This window comes from Numida meleagris, chromosome 4, assembly GCF_002078875.1.
Source record: "Numida meleagris isolate 19003 breed g44 Domestic line chromosome 4, NumMel1.0, whole genome shotgun sequence".
Lineage (NCBI taxonomy): Eukaryota > Metazoa > Chordata > Aves > Galliformes > Numididae > Numida > Numida meleagris.
Genome location: NC_034412.1, coordinates 5,688,226 through 5,709,097, shown reverse-complemented (window position 1 = coordinate 5,709,097; position 20,872 = coordinate 5,688,226). Strand labels below are relative to the sequence as shown.

Below are 20,872 nucleotides of genomic sequence, written 5' to 3'. Positions count from 1 at the left end.
AAGGTACTGCCAGTGAATTAATTACTCAGACCTAAAGATGAAATTAAAATGCCTCGGTTCTCATATTGAAATACACAATATTCCTGTTAAGTAAAAAATGCGTTAACTGTAGAAATACAACCTACTGCACAGAAACATCGTTTCATGTTTTGTCAAATGAAAATAGTCGGAGTGACTAAAGTTGCCAAGAGCGTGCAAATACATTTGGAATGATGGACTCGGTGTTCGTCTTTTCAAATCCATGTCTACATATCAATAAAAGTAACATTTTGACTTCGTTTTTCTAGGGCTCCTTCACCACAGTGTAGAGGAAAAAAAGAGAAAATGAAAAACATATAATGCCAAAAGTGCCCTGCTAGCCCATGCCAAAAGAAAAAAAAAAAAGAAAAAAACCCAGACTTTTCCAAGCCCTGAGGACAAGCGGTTATATATTTTATGCAGCTATGTTCCACAAAATTCAGCTACAGAAAATCTAGAAGTAGTAAATAATACTAGGGAAAACAATCAAGAACTTCTATAGGCTATAGAATATAAAGTCTAAAAATGTGATTCTGCTGACACCAATGAAAAGGCTGGCAATCAGCATTCAGCAAGACCACAGTTTCATTCGAAATTCTGATCACAATGCAAACCGCAGATGTATTTGTAAGGCCAGAATCCAGACCTTCATCTATAAATCACGAGCAATGATTTAGTGAACCAGTTCTCACAGACAAGCTCTGAAAGCCACGCAGAACATAAACACATATCCAATCAAGTTCTGCACCTGGACATATTTCCATAGAACCATCTTCAAATCTGTTTCTGTTCTCACAACCCTCTAAATTACTGAAACATTTTTTTTCTTAACTGTCTAACTTAAATTCATTTTAAAAGGACAAACAAGAAAATAAAAATAAAAAATTAAAAAAAGAAAGAAGGCATTGTCCTATGGTCGCTATAAACATGAAAAATATCCAGCATGTACAGTACTGGTCTATAATTATCCTCTCAGAGTTTTTTGGGTGAGCGGTTGGGATGGATGATGGCACTACTTCAGCATCTGATATTTTCAAAGAACCTACACGCCCATAGATATGTTCCGACAGAATGAGACTTTACATATTCATTCCATTTCTGCTCAAAGCTCTCTTATCTTCTGTTTTCTTTTTCACTTTCTCAGCTGTTGTTGAAATTGAACAGGATGTGCGGGAAACACACGTGATGAAGAGAGGCCCATATAACTTGTGAATGGTTCTTTTGTGAAGTCCAAGTTCAATAAATGTGAAGAGCTAGATCAATTAGTGGCTTGGGCAGAAAAAAAATGCCCTTAAATTCCTTATATACAAGCAGCAGGAAAAGTGCCAAGGCCACTGCAGAAATATGGCTAGTGCATCTGATTTGAACGGTTTAGATTTTATGACGGAAAGACAAGCTGTGTAAAGCATCTGATCAGCTGTGTGGATGTAAGGCTCTGAGGTACAAATAGAGGCAATGGATTTCTTTGCTTCAGCTCTGCTTCAGAACAACTGCCTCACAACAAAGCCATTTCACTCGACTTTGCACTATTTATCAGGACTCAGGAAATTGGACTCAGAGCACTCAGTAAATTGCATGATCGCATTTACTACTCACTTTTTAAGGGCTTGATAAAATAGAAAATTATGCTTGTCTTCACCCCTCTAAAATTCAACAAGAGTTTAAGAAGATGTCAGAATCTTTTTTTTTTTTTTTTAAATGAGTCAGTCATCTTCCATTTTTGAATGGAAGCCACTTATACTCTTAGTCATTCTAAGAACGACGTACTGTACTATCAGGAGATCTGCTGTAAAATGGTCATCACGTTCCCTCAGGAAATGATTTGTAATAGAACTGGACTAATTTTTCAAAAGATGGATTTAATATTTGTGAAATTAAACATCCAACTAAGCATGGGAATATTTAGAATTTATTTCCTAAGAGAAAAACAAGTGCTCAGTATTACCAAAGATTGCAAGAAAACATACACAGTGAAATAGCTAAGAATTTATTGTTTGATTCAGCAGTGGAACTTCAGGAACCTTCGTATCAGTCCAGAAGAGAAAGAGAATAGGAACTTGAACTAGGAATACAAATATGTACGCAAGACAGCAATGACTACAAAAAACATTCTGGAAAAATACTGTCACATCAGAAATGCAAAATAATCAATGTCTACTTTTGCTTATTTATCTTATATGTCCCTTCATTTACTCTGCTAATAGCACACTTCTCCTTCCCTCCAAACAAACACAGGGTTTTGTAATTGAAAAGGAAATGAGTAATAACTGAAAGTCCTCTTACTGATGCAAACAAAATGTTAATTAGCAGAGAATATTGACAAGCTGAGCTACAATTATGCTTCCTCCCAGACATCAATTGTTTTTCTCCTAAACCATCCCTTACATATTCATCTTACTGCTTTCGAGCCTGAATTCTTTTCCCCACTTTTGCTGTATAGAGTAGGAATTCTTTCTCTGCTTTTATTTACTGCAGTGCACTCAACTAAAGGGATAAGAGAGCAAATTTTTGTCAACTATTTCATATTCATCTGGAGGGATACAGATTGAATTTATAACTCTACTGGCATTGTTTCACGTTTAGGTGGTCTGGGTCACAGTACATCATCCTTCAAATGCTGGAATAAGTACAAGGTAAATCGACATGCTTGGTTTAAATTATTCTGAGTAGAACAGCTATTTACGAACTGAACAATAGAGCTCAGTGTGATTTGGTTCCCATCAGCAGCGCAAAACCACACTTTTAAGTTTTTTTTTTTTAATCGTCAACAACAGATTTCAAGTCAATATCATCTCTCAATTTTCTTTCCCATGGTACCTCACACAAAGAAAAAACATATCAGAATTGGCACTTTCACTTTTTTAAGCTCTGTTTTAAAATATGTTTGTAAATAAAAATTTAAAATATGACTTCAGGATGAAACATTAAGTGATAAATCTGTGCAGAGATATTTTTCCTTTTTTAACTCAAGCATGTGTACTCCGTGGGCTGGGGATGGATTTTTCCGTCACTCAAACACAACAGATTTATGACCTCAAGGCAGGCTATCTTGAGGTTTCTCTAATTAGCTGTTATAGCTTGTTCCTTCTGTTCAAAAGAACAAGGAACTATTGTTATCAAAGTAGGTGGAATATAATTGAGAAGTACATCTATCAATCTTATAAATTTGATATGCTTTCAGATGAAGAAAGACCCACGGTCTTCAGAACAAACAAAATTTCTCAGTAATCACTAAACAGCAAAATAGCTTGTACATTATCATTCCATGAATCATGAAATAAGGAAGAGGTAAATAGGTGACTAAAAGTAGCGTTCAAAACAAGACTGATGATAATATGAAAACAATTAGATAAACAGTTCTTTCATACAGACAATTGTCCAGCAAATTTATTGGAGGCACAGAGGTGGGTTTTTTTTTTGTTTTTTTTTTTTGTATTGGAAGTGGGGAAAAAAAGCAAATAAGCCTTCTTCAGACTGGATTGTATCTAACAGATGAAAATAACTGTTTGAGAAGGGGAAGGTTAAGAACATGAGCGAATTAAACTTTATGAAATCTTTGGGGAAAAAGAGGGTTCAAGAACACTAACAAAAGCTGAAGACTTGTAAGAAGGGATCTTCTACAAGGCAGACAAAGACTACAGAAGAGTACTGATTACCACAAGGCATTCAGTGCTTCCTCAAAGGCAAAGTAAGAACTAGCAGATTTTGTAGGAATACAACTTGGCAAACCACAAACTCTGCATCAACAAGTATGACGATTATCAAACAATCTGAAATTAACTTTGACTATTCAAGAGGAACTCATGATTTTGGCAACTGGGATAAGATTTTAAAAAGAAAATAACTAGCAGAAATCCTGAGAAACCAGATGCTATTCAAATGAGTGTTACTACACTTAAGCATAATTAAGCAATTGTGAAAACAGAACTAAGGAAGAGGTTTTGTAGAAATTTGTGACCAAGCTCAGATGAAACACCAACTGCAGTTTTTGGGGAAAAAACAAACAAACAAAAAAAAAAAACAAATGTCAGTTTTGAACTAGAAGAAGGGAGTTCAATATATAGGACAACTGAAGGTCTACACAAAACAATATGAAAAAAGACCGGGAGAAACAGTTTTTTTCAGTCTACAGAAGAGAAAACTGAAAAGCATGATATAAGAGGTTACTGTGGAGGAAATGGAGTCTGCCATATTCTCAGCACACAGGACAAAATTAACAGGCTTTACATGCAGTATTGAATGGTGCAGTCCAGGAAATCATTACTGAGGAAGATTATGAAATTTCTACTCTGAAAGTACTTAAGAAAGAAGTCAAAGAATTACCAGGAATCACAGAAGATACAGTCGGTTTACTGTAAATAATGGACTATGTGATCTCTTCCAATCCAGTTCTGCAGGTCTAGTTTTATACGCTTCTATAACTTTTATTCATACTACTCAGACACACGGCTCGAATTTTCAAGAAGAGCTTCTCAAGAGGATATAATATCATTATAAATCTCACAGTACTCCTAGGGGAAGTGGGTATGTAAACACTTTAGGTGCCTTGGAAAAAAAAATCCATCCTACAAAACAAAAAAAAACCCACTGTCCTTAATAATGAAACACATATGAGGTGTTTAGAATCTCTGAAAAACTTTTTATCAATATAGTTTGTATACATACATATGTAGAAACACATGTATATAGATGGAAGGAGCAGGAGAGGGAAGGAGAGACAGAGTCCTAATTGAACGGAGATTTAAAATGTGATCTTTACAGTTGCATACACTAGCCATAAAACATGCCAGATGGAAAGAATCCAACGTTAAGGGAAAAAAAATACCAGCAACCTAACAATGTAGGAAGTAGAAATATGCAATGACTTTCCAAACTGAAGTGATTTTAAATGCAGTTTTTAAATAGAAGTCCTTTTGTAAATGACTTTTATTCTGTTTTCCATCTACTAAATCTTTGCCTGTAAGTGGCTACCAAGAACCTCTGCATAAAGGGCCAAACATCCACATTTCTAAACTTGATGACAGTTAAAAATCAGTTCTATGAATATTTATGAAGGCTATGAAAATTTAAAATAAATACAGATATTTACACATTAGCACAACATTTTCATTTAATGGATGTAAGAAAAATGTTAATGTGTGCACATTGTAAAGATTAAGTGATTTGGCCTCCAGGGCTATTGTTACTCTATTAAAAGTTAATTTTGGATAAAAATTATGGCTTTTCCTTGAATCCCCAAACTCAAAGATTAAATTGTGATCAAGACTTGCAACATTCTTCAAAAAATGAATCCAGTAATATTTCCAGAGTCTGCATATTGATATTACTGTGCATTTTTTCCTGAAAAGAAACAAAACGAACAACACATCCCCTAACTTCTTTTATGTGCTCATAGTCATGACATATACTCAGACAAGCTTTAGGGCAGAGTAGCTGTGTGCTGGTGAGGTGGCTTAATCAGTCTTTTTGTCACCACACATTTTATACTATTGGAAGAGGATGTTTCTGCCTACAAACACAGCATGCAACTCAAGCTGCTCTTTCCAAGAAAGGTAATTTACACCACAAAAGTTATTTGTTTCATCACTAGTAACAAATTTAATCATCTTTCCCTACAATTATGTATCCTTTTTATTCAAGGACGTAGTGAGTGTGCTTTAACTTACTGTACGTAGCCACCTACTGAAATTCACCAATATCCCAATAACATGAGTTCCACCAAAAATAATTACTGTTTGACTGTAGCAGATTTTCCTTCTAGGAGAATACTCGAAGGCGGTCACTTTCAATTTGAAGGTAGGAGAAAACAAGTATTTTCTGGGGAAGATGGTTCCAGAAGTTGTGCTTCATCTCCAATTTAAACTCCTCTAGTTTCAGCTTTCTCCTTAAGAAGTTTTTTCTTGTTCCAAATCCAACCCCTCCTTACTCTGAAATTGTCTGGCTCGCAAAAATGTTCCAGTTCGTAGCCACAAAACCACATTAGGAGTAACCATAGAAGTCTGAAAATTGTACTTCTGTCAGTGACTCTGCCTACTTTCTACTGTAACTTCCTCCAGCCCTTGAACCATTTCTATCATTCTTTCACCCCACTTTTAAGCTACCGTTGTGTAATATCAATATGGAGAGAAGGAACAAGTGAGACTTAAAAATAAATCAATAGTATGAGAACACAAAAGATGAGCCTAGGAAGAACATGTGAAAAACAGTCTAGATGGCAGTAAAAGACTGAAAGGCAAAAAGTGTACCCATGCACCAGAAATGCAAAACTGATAAACAAAGACAAGATTAAAAACTGTTATGTAGATGAAACCTCTTCAGGCATCTTGGAGAAAGTTCTATAAAAATAAGGCCCAAATCCTGAGTAAGATATTTGTATAATATAAAGTAATAATAATGAGAAATTAAAGAACATTAAAATGTGAAAAATGCAAGTTAAATACAGAAAATGGAAAGAACAACAGTAAAATATATAAATAGTGACAGCTCAGTTATGGCCTAGTGTTCTGTTTTAATGTGATGTAAAACCAAGCACGTGGGCGCCAGAGATAAGGAAAATATAGGCAGAGGAAAGCTTCTGCTAAAACAGACTCAGTAAATACAGAAGCAAACTTCAGGGGGAAAAGGCAGACAAGAAATGCATTCAGTGGTGAGATACTGCGCCCATTAAGACTAGCTGTTTAATGCAATCTTTCTCTTTTAGTTCAAATATTCCCTACAAAAGACTATTTCTATCCTCCCACCTATTTTCCTCATACTTTTAAAAGATTATGGTCATTTCAAAGCCAAAGAGACACAATTTATATCCTAAAAAAGACAGTTTACAACCTCGGAAAGAAGAAATAAGAAAGAAAAGCAAACTTTCTACCTGTGTGAGCACAACACAGGTTTGAGGGATTGCTATATTTTCCACTCACGACTTCAGCAACTGTTATTAAAGGCACATAAAATATATGTAGGTGACCTGCCTCCTTAGTTCAGATCAGCAGTGTGTTTTCAAAGTTGATCTCCTGATTATAACCTCTCATCACACTTTGGTTCATATTATGCAACGCTCTGAATACGCAAAAATGGATACTTCTGGAAGAGCAAATAAGTGCTCAGCTACTAATTAGCATGTACTCCTTTGGGCCAAGCTGCAGAAGAACCAGTGCAAAAATCCCAAGACGGTCCTCAGGTTCAACTGTCTTGCTCTGCTCCTTCAGCTGCACTACTTGGTAATTTAGACATAGCAAGAGCATACAGGAACAGAATTAAATTGGTAACAGGTCTACTGCATAGGCACTGTAGACAACACTATTACAGCAAGCTTTGCATCTTTATCAAATTCCTATTTTATGAGCCCCAACTGCTATTTCATTATTTTTGTCAGCTGGCATTGAAATACAGCGTAAGATCTATTGGCGGAAATGATGCACAACAGCCAAGTTCCAACAATGATAACTGACCTTTCACAAACTTAATTAGATTGCAGCTAAATAATTTAGACAAATAACTAAAGCTACTCAGTTGAAAATGGCATTTTTATTAAGACAAATATTATTCCTATAGAAAAAATATTAAGCGCTTATTTTCTAAACCTGTGTTGTGGTCCCGATTGTGCTTTCTTGTGGCTGACAGAGCAGATCCTGATTCTGTTAATTACAAGATCTGGAGTTACTGTTGTTTTATAATTGCTTCTGTGAATTGGGAATGAATTGTTTAATTATTTATTGGGCTAGTGTATTTTCTGAAAGGCAAAATGGGATTCTGTTTATAAAATATTTGCAATAGAAGGCAGTTACTTGATATTCAGAGTTTAAATGTGTTTTATGTGTGGAGTCCATTATATCTAAGGTGCAAATGGACTATTGAGCTCCATCTCTGTGCTCTCTGCCTGGGCTGGATTTACAGGAGAATGACCAAACACATATGCCTGTACTCTTCTCCCTGCACAACTGCAGCCAAAGAACAAGGAAGGAGGGAGCGGAAAAAAACCCATGATGCTCATTCTGAGCCTGTGGTAACCCATCCACAGGCTGCTAAATCCCAGTGACTTTACAGGAGTGCCTGTAAAATTAACAGAAGAAAGGATAAATGCCTATCTGTGCATCTCAAGTTAGTCTGCTTACACATTTTGCAGCAGAAACACCATGAAAGTTAATGCTGTTCTCCAGCTCAGTCTCTCTCTCCCTCTGAGGTGGTAAGGATGGAAGAAAGAAGGAGGAAGGCAATGGTATCTTATCCACAGAACGCTACTATATCATGTAATGGTGAAATCAAGTTACAATGTAATTTCTTAAATAAATCCATAACCAGTGTGATAGTCCTCCTATAGTGTGTGCGATTGCTTACAACCTCACAATCTCAGCGTTTGCAGCAGCACATCTGTAGCAAGTCCAAAAGCACTGGAGTTTAGACCCAGCCCCCTGGGACTGGAAAGACTCTCAGAAACTGAGAGTAGGAGAGCACAAAGTGCACTGCTTCCTCTACCAGCACACTCAGCCTATATCCAGCAGGTTAAGTGCTACCTATGATAATGTGGAAACAAGATTTCAGCAGCCTTACACATACAGTTTTAGCAAAGATGCAACAACGTCTTAGCTGCCTTTTTTTTCCTCCCCTCATCCTTTATTATTTCTTTTAAGGATTTCTTTATTTGCCAAAGGTTTATAGTACACCCAGGCAAGATACAGCATAACAACGGGGCACTCTAAGATATGCAGCAAAGTAAATAACTGTAACATGTAAGTGGCACTGTAGATCAAAGGGGCTAGCTATACTGCAGAATCCAAAGCAATAATCTGCTTATTGTGGTAGAATGGGAAAGGTCTCAGTTTGTTATTTTGAAACTCAAATAATAATTCAACTAAAATACAGTAAGCATAAAACTAACCTTATAAAGTAAAGGTGATTGTCCTAGCTTCAGAAGTGCAATTTTTTGGGTCACGTTTGTAGTGGCTCGAATCCGGATCAAGTCTTCTATGGTCCCATACTGTATATCAACAAGTTCCGCCTGAAAGAGAGGACATAGTTCAGGACATATTGACAACTACGCATCAGTGGAGGGTGCTCATTCTGGAGAAACAAAGTTATCTCTAATTACAAGCAGCTGGGAGTTCTGCCTAGCCCCGTTTCTAATCATTGGAATAGGAAGACCTCAGAGCTTGAGAATTCAATCTGACAAATACATTTCTATCTTAGCAGTTTTCAAACACAATTTCTCAATAGTGATAAGAATTGGAATTTTATTTTTTGTCAATGATTCTGCTGATTCTGATGAGGATTACCCCTCATTAAAGGAACGCAAATAGAACTATGTAAGAGATAACTAACCTCAGCTAATTTTCTTAAAGGGAACCAGAGTCTTGTGAAGCATTTCAAGAAAGAGTGAATGATTAAACAGGTCCTGTGACAATACCTAGGTTTACACACTGTACCAATACACAGTTTTATTATGGGGTCCTGCGCCTTGAGTAACCTCGCTTCAGTGTTGAAGTATTTACTTAAAGTTACCCAGCATTAGATAAAACATGTACAACAGATTACGCTGCTCTGATGCTTAAGCCTTTCTATTAATATTTTTATATTATTTAAAGCTACGAAGTATTTACATGATGATCTTCAGCACTTCAGTTAGAACACTGCAAGAGTATGTCAAGCACTGACAGTAACGGATAAAACATTCAAGATGTGTTTCTAAAGATTTAGTATGTATATATAGATGTATATAAACATAAATAGATTAATAAACACACATATAAATACGTGTATCTACATACACAAATTTTAAGAGTGACCAGTTGCATTTTTCTCACACATTTATAGCAATTAACTCTATAAAAGACCAAGTATGAAGATAATTAGTCTTGTATGCTAAAAGTTTTTAGGAAGATTTCAGGACATCAAAGAAAATCCTAGTACCTCCAAATCCCTTACACAGTTTTCACACAAAATACAAACATAAGACAACATGAAAACATTACACAAACATTTAAAAATTAAAATGAGACAAGCAGTACAAGATGGAAAAGTTTCTCTTTCAGTTCAGTTTTGGTAACTATGGACACACTGCCAAAGTCGACAGTTCTGATTTTGGACTTCTTCACACAAGCTGTTTAAATTTTCCAACAGTTATTCTGGCAGTGTAGGATGTGTGAAATTACACTAGATTCCTAAACACAGGTATTTTAAGAAAGTGTTTAGCCTTATACAATTCTATCTGAACGCTATGAGTTTGTGCTTTAACATGTGAATTGAATTCATAATTTTTTTTTTTGCCAAGGTCTGTGTTTTCTTAAATACATTTTATTAAATTTTCAAGTTAACAAGTTTCTAAGTCTATAACATGTCATCAGTGCTGTATAAACAGTCTTTAGAAAGCTCAACCAAAGTAATTAAACACCTCTGTAACAGGTAAACATCAGATTTTACACCAAATACTGAAATGTAAGAACAAAAAATCTTGTACTTCTTACAGAATTTTTTTAATATGTGTGGGTTTTTACAATCTAAAGAACACGAAAACTACTTAATATAAAAATGCAAGTTGTGAGTATAGGCTGAAATCCAATATAAGCTTTCCTGTGTCACTGTATTGAAAAGCATGACAAAATCAAGTGACTTAAGTTTTTGATATTATTGAAAGCCATGATATATTCTACCTAACTTAAAGATCTCAGAGAATTAATGCAGGTATACACAGTTCACCTCAAAAGAAGAAAGGGAATTAATCAGCCTACTTCCTTGAAGTTCTCAGTTTTTGCCACATTTTGTTGATCTCGTCTTTATGTTAATTTGTACCTACAGAAGTCAATAGGTACACTGAAGTGAAATAATTATTAGTCTCAAAAGTCTTGCAGCTTGAGAGGTTATCTACGCGTTGATTTCTGAGGAGACCTCTAAATCCCTTTGGACCCAATGCTTTTCCCACTTACCCCCGAGCAAACTGAAAATCAGAGCTTTCATCACTCATATGAGAAACTTCGCTGTCTCTTCCTGAGGCAAAATCAATACACGAAGATATGGCATAATGAAGTATCAAACCATTTGCTTCCACAGTGTGCCTGTGTGAAAATGAGATGCCTGCCCGTATTCGCATGACTCTTCACCTTAGTTTTGCTAGCTGCTCCTCCAGGATGCTATCTACTATTCTGTAAACAAGACTACTACGTTTGCACAATTATTAATGTATTTAGCAACTACCCTTGGATGTTCTCTGTTAATTTATGGATGCAAAACACATTTTCAAGTGCTGCTCGTTGGTCCTTTCCAAGCACCGTATGCACTCAACAACAGCAGACCGAGTAAAAGTTTTTAAGATTCCTGCTTCTTCCTTTCTTATACACCTGAAGGCAACATAAAATTTGTAATACACAGAAAATCATTCAGCACTAGTTAATAACAACATCTTATCACATACAATACAGCAACACAGGCTCAGAGTAGTCAGTTTTGCTTTTACTGTAAGTGCTGGGGCTCAACCAATCAGATCCTTTTTCTAGCATGAAAGATTAAAAGTATAATTTTAAAATTATGTTAGAGATACCTATATTAATCGAAAAAGTGCTACCCTCTCAATAATCTGGCGAGAAATAGCTATTTATGTTGCGTGAAGTTCTGTTTTAGTCACAACAGTCTTAACTCAAAAACAATGAATAAAGATTAGGTTTTTTTCCTCTGTTTTAGAGATGCTTACAATGGCAAGTAATTCTCATTTTACAGATTCTAGATTTAAGAAAGTAGAATACCCTACCCGCAATAATCCATGTTTGATATATTGCTTTCCTTTGGTAGGATAATTTTATTCATAAAACAAAAGAGAACTCGTCCTTTTATCAGATGCTGAAAAAGAGCACTTGTATACTTGATTTAGATATGGAAGAGTAAATCCTCTTACCCTAAAACTAGAAAATGACTAAACAATGAGCTGTTTTATCCATTTGAATTGGGTACTTACTCTTCAAATTGTTTCATGCTACGCTGTTTGAAAGATACGACTATTTAGGAACAAATTGTGATGTGCAATATGGAGTTCAGAAGTATTCCCCCATGCATGAAATGAAGTAAGGGTAGGTAATAAAACAAACATTTTTAGAAAAAGTAATTATTTTATGTTAGACTTATTATTAGTTTCTAAGTCCCAAGATGATGCTCAATGAGTTGTAAACATTCCATCTTAAAAATTATGATAAAAATCCCAGAAAACCTGCAAAGTCAAGCACTTCGAAAACGCCACAAACAGGGTAGCCAAGGGCCTTTTCCCAATCTCTTTTACTTCTCACCAAAATTAAAGAGAATAAACAGCATTCTTCACCCAGTCAAGGGTGGAAAAAAACAGAAAGATAGCTCTTGGAAAGGAAAAACATACATAACTGCATGAAGTAGGTAACAGTTGGAGTCCCTAAGTCATTGCATACAACCTTAAAATGTCACTTTCTTAGCAAATACTATAGCAATTAGAAACAAAGAACAAGTTAAATAGATCAAAATAGATCAGGGAGTGTCGGAAACAGATAGCTTAAAAAAACCATAAGTACTTTAGAAAACTAAATACTACATATACAATTTATTTAGGACAATTATTCCTGAGAATAAAGATAATTTATCTAAAGAGAAGATAGGTTATTCTAGAAGAACCAATACCTCAGTTCAGTGAGTGTTCACACATACTAAATCCTCTTCTTTAATTCAAAAATATGCCCTTTATTTGTCCCGCAATATTCAGCTACCGTTTTCAGGTTGTTCACCCAATAAAGGTAACAAACATCCAATGTGTAACCAATCATAGGTAAATGACCTTCAACTATTCATCCTGACAGAAGTAAAAACTCAAAAATACATTTGCAAATAATATTTGAGAAGACAGTATTTTGCGATCAGCACCTGAGATTAAAATTAATGTAACACTTCAGTATAACCCATTTGCAGCTCTGAAACTGAGTGCGAAGGCAACATTCAGCACGGCATAAAAACAAACTCAAGCTGGCTGTAGATTCAAGTTGGACATCAACAAATACAAAGAATACTCTGCAAACATAAAACCATTTCTTCTCTAAAAAAAGGAAAAAGGAAGAAAGAAGGAAATAACTGTTGTGCCCAAGTATGCGAACTCATTAATCGGTATAAGTTCTCTTACAATTTCTGCAGGAGCTGCTTCCCCTATTTCAGCCAAAAGCATCCAGCTGATTCTCAATGAACCACAGCTGTCTCCATCTAATTGCTACCAACCAAACCTCCTTGTTTGTCCTACTGCTTGAGCAGCCAGAGTCAAAATAAACTACCACAGTCATCTTGTATAGGAGCGACAGAATATGGATGGAGAAGTAAAAGACCTCCTGTGTTTGTAGGTTTTGTGGCATAAGCCTGATTACCACCTCCAGTTTAACTGAAGAGCTGAAGGTGTAACTAAAAGTAGACTGCAGCTTAACTATCTTAAAGTAATGGCACTCAATACAAGTGGAATCAGTCTGCTGCTTTGTGCTTAGGATTCACTGAAGCCAAGCGCAAGCAGAGTAAGTTTGGTTTCCTCTTGCTAGGTTCAGCACTACCAAAACAGGAAAAGATGAAGTATGATCATATAATTCAGAAATATTTAGAGTTGCCTCTGATGCATGATGTCTGGGCAGACTTGAATCGGAACATCAGTGTTGCTCCACATAATGTGATGTTTGGGGACATCATTAAATGCCTTTTTGTTCACTGAATAACAAGTATTACTCTTCTTCAAACAGATTCAAGAAATTATTTTCTCTGTGGTTTTTTGCACCTTACTCTACAAGCTTTTTTACTTCAATATTCCTATTCTTGCATTGAAATATCAGAGTAATTCCATATGATCCACAGTGCCAACTTACAATCAGAAAAGATTCTTTGCGTCTAGTTTTTATCACGTAAAATTACATGCAGCATTACAATGACATCTGAAACTGTAATTTGTTCAAGAGTGCAATACCAAAACAGGAGAAAACAATTATGTCCCTTAGCCTCAGAGTTTGATAGAGTTTGATCTTGCAGAGCAAAGTTAGTTGCAGACACATTTCAGGTGCTCTTTCTTCCCCTCACCACATCTGTAGCAACACAGCGCCATTCCAGGCAGGGATGCTCCTACAGGTTGCTTGTGTGTTCCAGTATCATTTTTAGAGAGACACTGGAGTTTAACTTGTTGGCTTGCTTGCTCTTTATAGTTTATAGCAGGTTTTTTTTTATCCTTCTATCTCCCATGGAGACTGAATTAAGATCGAAGCCTTTTTATAGCCTACAGAAAAGAACCTCTTCTGTGTTTTATGGTTACAGAGGCCCAGATAAATCTGAGTTGGCATCCTGTCCCCTGTTGATAATGCTTATCCAGTAGACTCCTCCCTCTGTATCTATTTTGAACTTTATCTTTCCTTCTTTTCTTTCATTTTTACTTTTTCTCCCTCTGCTCATGATCACATTCTTCCAGTTCCCCTTAAGCAGAAGGCAAAACTAATATCTGAATGTAATTTTTTAATTCATGATATTCAGTGAGATATCCGATGTGGCAAGCCTAGTTTTTTCATCTTTTCTAATTAGACTCAAATGCTAATTTATTTTTTAGGTATTCTGAAGTAAAACATTTTTTTCAGTCATATTAAATTGATATTTATTTTAAAATCTCTAAGAACATTACTTTGGTTATAAAACACTGAAGGACACAACATCATTTGAGGCTTAAAAACCTATCAGAAATTTCATTATTCTAAGCTTTCATTAAGTGGTGCTGAAGGCTTGTCATCTCATAAAGCTCATTAGTGACAAAATTTAAAATTCAGGCAATTCTTTCTTATTTGTGAAATTAAAGCCACATCGATCATATTTTCCTAAGAAGAAACAGTAATCTGTATTTGCCAACCTGCTTGGTTGAGCTTATTCAGGGATAGCTGTAAACGTAAATACACATTTACAAATTAGACAGACTGAGGAAAAGCTGAAGAGAACAAGCAGAATTGTTTAGCTACAATATTACCTTTAAAAATAAACAAATCATAAAACATACATGGTAAATTATAATGCTGTGATTTAAACCTGGCCTTAAAATTTCCAGTGAAATTTTCAGAATCCATTCCCACAATGTCAGAATTCAGCAAATTCTGAAGGCCAGACTGGAGCAAAGGACAGGTTTTATTGGCTACCCTCTAACATGAACATGAACCATCCAGAGGCTGAAGACCATCTTCATTCAATGGCCTTTTTATCATATGTACGGAATAAAAAAATACAGCATTCTTTCCTGTAGTGGTTATATATTTTAAAACCTGGGGAAGATGCTGGCACCTTCAAGAAGATGCCTGGAAGCTTCATGTACACACAGCTACTGCAGGCCGTGGCACAAGCTGCCAGCTAGACAGCTACGGCAGGGAAGGGTCAGCTCCTAGCAGAGCAGGACGGGGTACCCCAAGGCACCAATATCTCCTAGTTCTGCTTGTTCATAGGCTCTCTGTGAAAAACAGTGAAATATAAGTTTACACCTACACTCCTCAAGAAAGAAAATCACCTCCTGTCTAAAATGACAGGTCATAAAAACAGTGTCAAGAGAATGCAAACACTATCAAAGACAGAATGTGTGTGTCAACTGATGTGAAATATTACATGGAAGTGCTTTTGAATCTTTTAAAGTGCAATTGAAATATCTCATTTTATAACTAACTTTAATATTTTAATTTCTTAGAGGCTAATGTTTCAGTTTTGTTAAATTTTTCCACCTTTTTCACCAGCTAGTCTGGCCGTGTCAAAAATAAATATCTAGAAAATAACCTTACAATATTCAGACTTCCAATTTTTGCCATTTTAAAATTGCACAAGTTTCAAAGGATGAGAAGTCTGTTTGCCAATCAACTCCCATATTACTGCATGCAAAATATACACAAAATACATACGCTGGCTCTAGTTCTATGCATGCTTGCTATCCGCACAGAAAATCTATGTTGTTACTATATATACTTAGAAACAGGATAAAGTGGACACTTACTTCAAAAATGCAGATAAACACATTTATGCACAAGAGGTTATCCATTCCATCTTGAACTTTCAGAAGCATCAGTGAGAACTCAATTTTTCAGAGTATAATAAACACTCTTTTACGTAGTACTTGCAGCCATCGCTTGGCCAAGCGTCACACACTTGAACATAATCAGAGAGATGGCGAACCATATAATGCTGTAAAAACATTTGGGAGCCAAAGCAGCATTTTGTCATATCTAGAGAACTAAACATGTAGTTGTGAAAAGGAAAATGACACCTTTCATATCTGGTGTGAACTCTGGTATCCAAAAGCATTAGACAAATGTATAGGTCTCCAAATTGTCCTTTTAGTAAAAAGCCTGAAAAATACACTCTGGAATTACGAATACATTCAGATGGAAGAAAGGAGCTCCAATGAGAACAGTGAGTGATAACAAATTCGAGGACAAAATGATTGACCAAGACAAGTATAAAAAAGGCTACATGTGAGAATAGCATAGCTCTGTGATTGAAGCAGTAGATATTTCCATTTTTCAATTACGTAACATTCTGGAAATCAAACCTTGCAAGAAACACATGAGCTTGTGATTCAGGTACCACATGTTTAAAATTGTCCCAGGAATAAAAACTAAATTCTTCATTCTTCCAGGCTTTCAGATTTTGTTTTTAAAAATGCACTCAATTGTCAGTTGGTCATTAATTGTGACACTGTGGTGTCACAATTCACTTTTTAGTAATCTGAAATTCTTTTCCTTCAGAAATAGTTGGCCTTCATTTTTAATGTTTTATTTTTTATGAACAACGGAAGGAATTAAGCAGGAGTTCAGGATAGGGCTCTGTCAGGTACCCTCGCTACAGCGCAATTAGTAGCTTGCCTTTGCATAGGTTAGGGCAATGATATTTCTGAGCTGTGCCAAATTTCACACAGACATTTTCAGAGTTCATCTCTGATAAGTGTTGGCAGGAATGCCATTGAGAATTTGTGAACTTGCTTCCTACGCTCTCAGCAGGGACAGAAAAAATCCTGTAAAAGAAAGGAAATCCCATGCAAAGGACAGGAATTGCTCCATTTTAGAAGAGACCAGTGAATTGTTCACTCTGTACAGTGTGTTTTGATATATCTCAAAGGAAAGATGTTTACATTACATAAAATACACAGGAAAGACTGCAGGGAAACTGCAACCTGGAGAACTCGATGGGAGGAAGGAGTAATCTGACCTCTGATTACAGTGACACTGCAAAAGCTTCACCACCATTGTTGCCCTGTTGGAGCTCTGGAGCTGAACAGAGCTTCCCTGATCTTCCACAGCCTGCAGTCCAGGTCAGCCTCTTTTACAGCAGTAGAGAGTTGCTCAGTATGATTGTAGTAGTACTTCACAGTATAGTTTTCAGTAAAAGCAGTTAGGGACATTATTAGAGAACTACTAGACGCCACAGAAATTTGCACTCAGCTCTTTCTCTTGCCATGGTATGATCTCTCCTGCGCAAGATGTTAAATAACCAACAGAAATAAACTAAAAGCCAAGAAGTCAGTATACGCAGTCATAAATACTGCTTCAACCACAAATTTTCCTACTACACCAACAAAAAGCCCATTTTCTGGATTTCAATTATCACTAGAATCTAAACTCAACAAGCAAGAGAAATAGCGCACAACTGTTATATTTGCTAATCGTAATTAATTCACTAATTGTTCACTAATTGTACCATCTACTGAAGAGGTTCCATCAATATTTCTTAATTTCTCTTTACAAAGAAATTATCTTTGTTGTCTTTACAGAAAAATGAAAAATTATAAAAATGAATTTTAGGCAGAGAAAGCCTATGTGCCTTAAGACAACAACAAGAACAACAACAAGGTCATCAGGGATATACCTGAACTCAAATGGGCAGTCTTTGTCCATCAGGTCTGCATGGACAAAATTGCTCATTCTAGACATCTAGTTTGCATCATATTACATGACACATTTTCTTTTAGTCTTAAGATATCAGAGTTCTATAGATAAAAATACATGTATAAATACATAAATTTTTTTTGAATGAAAATTTCAGTTAGAAGAATGATATAGAAATTAATTTGCCACTAATATTATTTCTAGCTTTTCATGCTACTTGACCCTACAAAATTCTCCCCAGTAAAAATTGTGCCTGGCAAGCCATGACCCATAGTAGAAGGAACATCTCTCCCCAGAGACAACACAGCAGGAGCTTTCTTGCATATTTAAGAGTCTTTGCTCTCTGACAGTCAAAGCTGTTGCCAGACCAATTCTATCCTTATTCACCTCTGCCTGCCCCTTGAAGACACCAGTGTGAAGCAGTGAATCTTACAGGAGACAAGACTAACTCTATAAGGTAACATAATTCAGTGGAAGGAAGATAAATTCCTTGAAGCATCTTCTTTCTCAAACACACCTACTCTTGGGCCAGTCACAAGCTGGTGATTGATCATTCACTTTCTTTTCGAACTGCAGAGCACAGGAACATAAGAAATAATTATGAGGATAGGACAGATATTTCTCATGATTAATTCACATTAAGGCTGTCTTAATGAATGAGATAAACACAGTAACTAACATCCATTACATGAGATGTTAGGCATTAGATTTAATTGAACTTAGCAGAAGAGATTGCATATTGAACAGGAAAAAAAACCCTAGGAATTCCCAATTCTAGAAATAGGGAAACTCAATGTACTTTCATTTTTGTCCGCAAACTCAATGTACTTTCATTTTTGTCCACAATTACTTTTTTTTTTTTCTTTTTAAATGAGGGATACTTCTCTCCTGGGATTGAGACTTGAACTGCCAGGTGCAGTTTAGTGCTCAAAAGTAAAATTCTGAGAGAAAGATTTTTCTCAAGACATTTTAGTCCACAGCTCACATACACATCCAATATACTCCTACAAGTGCATCTGGATACTAAACTTAGACTTGTCTGTGGTTAGAAACGGGGTCATCGTTTAGATCTTACGTATTTTGTGAACCAGCTGTACCAGAGCAGAGACTATAGTCTCTCTGGCTCTGAAAGGTTTTCATAACACATTTGCTTCAAAGGGTTTTCTATGAGAGGCCTTCCTAGCTTTTTGGCCTTTCTTACTCTTAAGGTTTTATGTCTGGGTTTATATCATTCCTGAAAGCACTCTCTAAGGAAGTCCATTCTTTGCTCTTTTATACCAAAATTCTTCAAATACAGCTTTCTCACAAAGCTAGCTAAAATCTGTCCTCGCCAAATAATTCTTATCATGGTAGCTTTATCCTCAGCTAGCTTCGATTGCATTTAAAAACTTACGTTTATTTTTCAAACACCACTCTTTTCACACGGTCATCTTAGAAGATTGTATTTGGACTAATCGCATCCTAAGTCAGAAAAAAAATGTGGAGACTTGTTTTGGATTCTCAATGTTATTGCATTTGGAAACATTTCAAAAAGATCTTGACAAAGAGGAAAAAAAGAAGTCCCGTAGAAAAGCATTGAACAAGTTAGTAACATTAAAGGAAATACATTTGTAAGACTGGCAAAATATCCAGTTTCAACCACAGAAGTTACACGGGCAGATACAAATAACTCTTAAGAAGCAGTTTTGCTTGGAATTCCTCCTCCTTGGCAAACTTGAACAGAACAAAAATCATTAGATCATGTAAAAGCATTCAAATCTAGGCATACTGTTTGTAGTTCGTATTTGCTAAGAAGATAGAAAAGAAAGTAGAGAGTACTGATAAATTAGCACTCCCTTGAGTTTATTGTGTCTTGGGATCCTGCAAAAATATTTCCTTTCAATTTGGTCTACCTTTGCATTTGGGTTTGTACCAAATACCATTAACAAGAAGTAGAGCACAAAAGACAAGACACCGGGCAGATATCAACCCAGACATCAACTGAACTGGACAGGAAATTGTGACCTGTCTGGTCAAACCATTCAATAAAGGAATTAAAGTGAAAAATATTTCTCTGAGTCATGCATTTATAGAAATGCGTCCATGTATATTCTCTCACAGTGACTATCAACGGGAAAGAAGAAGTAAACTCTGGATAAAAATGACACAATTCTCATTAATTTCATCAGGAATTTTACTTACACTGGAAGCTGAATAAAGCACCAGATCTATTTCCAACATCTTCACTGTTTTCACCCTTCAGTTTTTAACCATGCAAAGGGAATACATGTAATGTTTACGGTTCAACGTTGCTCCAATTTTTACAGAGGTCTTATTGAAAAATGCCTTTGGCTGATTATGTGCAATGTCTTGGAAGTACTCAGTGATCTGTTATGGCTACAGATACAAAGATGCCTCACCTTTTGCCCTTTTGCATTGAAAAAAATCTCCATTTATTATTGACACTATTATTAAAATGCCATTACTAATATTTTATTACTAAAACACGACTATGACATTCACTAACAACTATAAAACAGTAGAAGGTGGCAGTAGTCATCTTTGAAATTCTGACACAAAAATCATGCAGCAGTGTTAACTGGGCTCTTGTGCAAGATGAACCACTATTATTTTAGGGAACTGTACAACTTTATTTATGAATGGTTATATGATATACGCCAGAAAACTGACAGGATGCTCTGCAGGAAATCTTTTCAATGATCATTTTTGTAGTTATTGACTGGAATTTTAAATTACACAACCTTCACATTGCATTTCACAGTTTTCTATACGTAATTATAACGGAATGGCAGATATGCTGTAGTTAATGCTAACTGTTGTTTTCTGTTTAAAGGTCAAGTTATTCCAAAATCCATATTCTTAGTGAGATTGTCTTGAAAATTTGCTGTGCCTACTTAGCATGCAGAGCAGCAGTCTAAATTATGATTATTTGTGGAAGAGGCTTCTAAGAAACTCCTCTATAAATAAAGGATAAATAAGGTTCCTCCAAAATATCTAAA

At 35.8% G+C, this 20,872-nt stretch overlaps 1 protein-coding gene across 29 annotated transcripts in view; it reads right to left on the bottom strand.

Moving 5' to 3' along the window:
* Positions 1–20,872, bottom strand: part of NAALADL2 (N-acetylated alpha-linked acidic dipeptidase like 2) — a 410,961-nt gene that overhangs the window by 145,079 nt on the left and 245,010 nt on the right. For all 29 annotated transcript variants that reach the window (XR_002438226.1, XR_002438227.1, XR_002438228.1 and 26 more), the window contains one exon: positions 8,891–9,010. Coding sequence is in view for 13 of the 29 variants with exons in the window: in XM_021395573.1 (XP_021251248.1) it covers positions 8,891–9,010 (120 nt within the window). In the remaining 16 variants the exon portion in view is untranslated. The remainder of the gene's footprint in view (positions 1–8,890; positions 9,011–20,872) is intronic.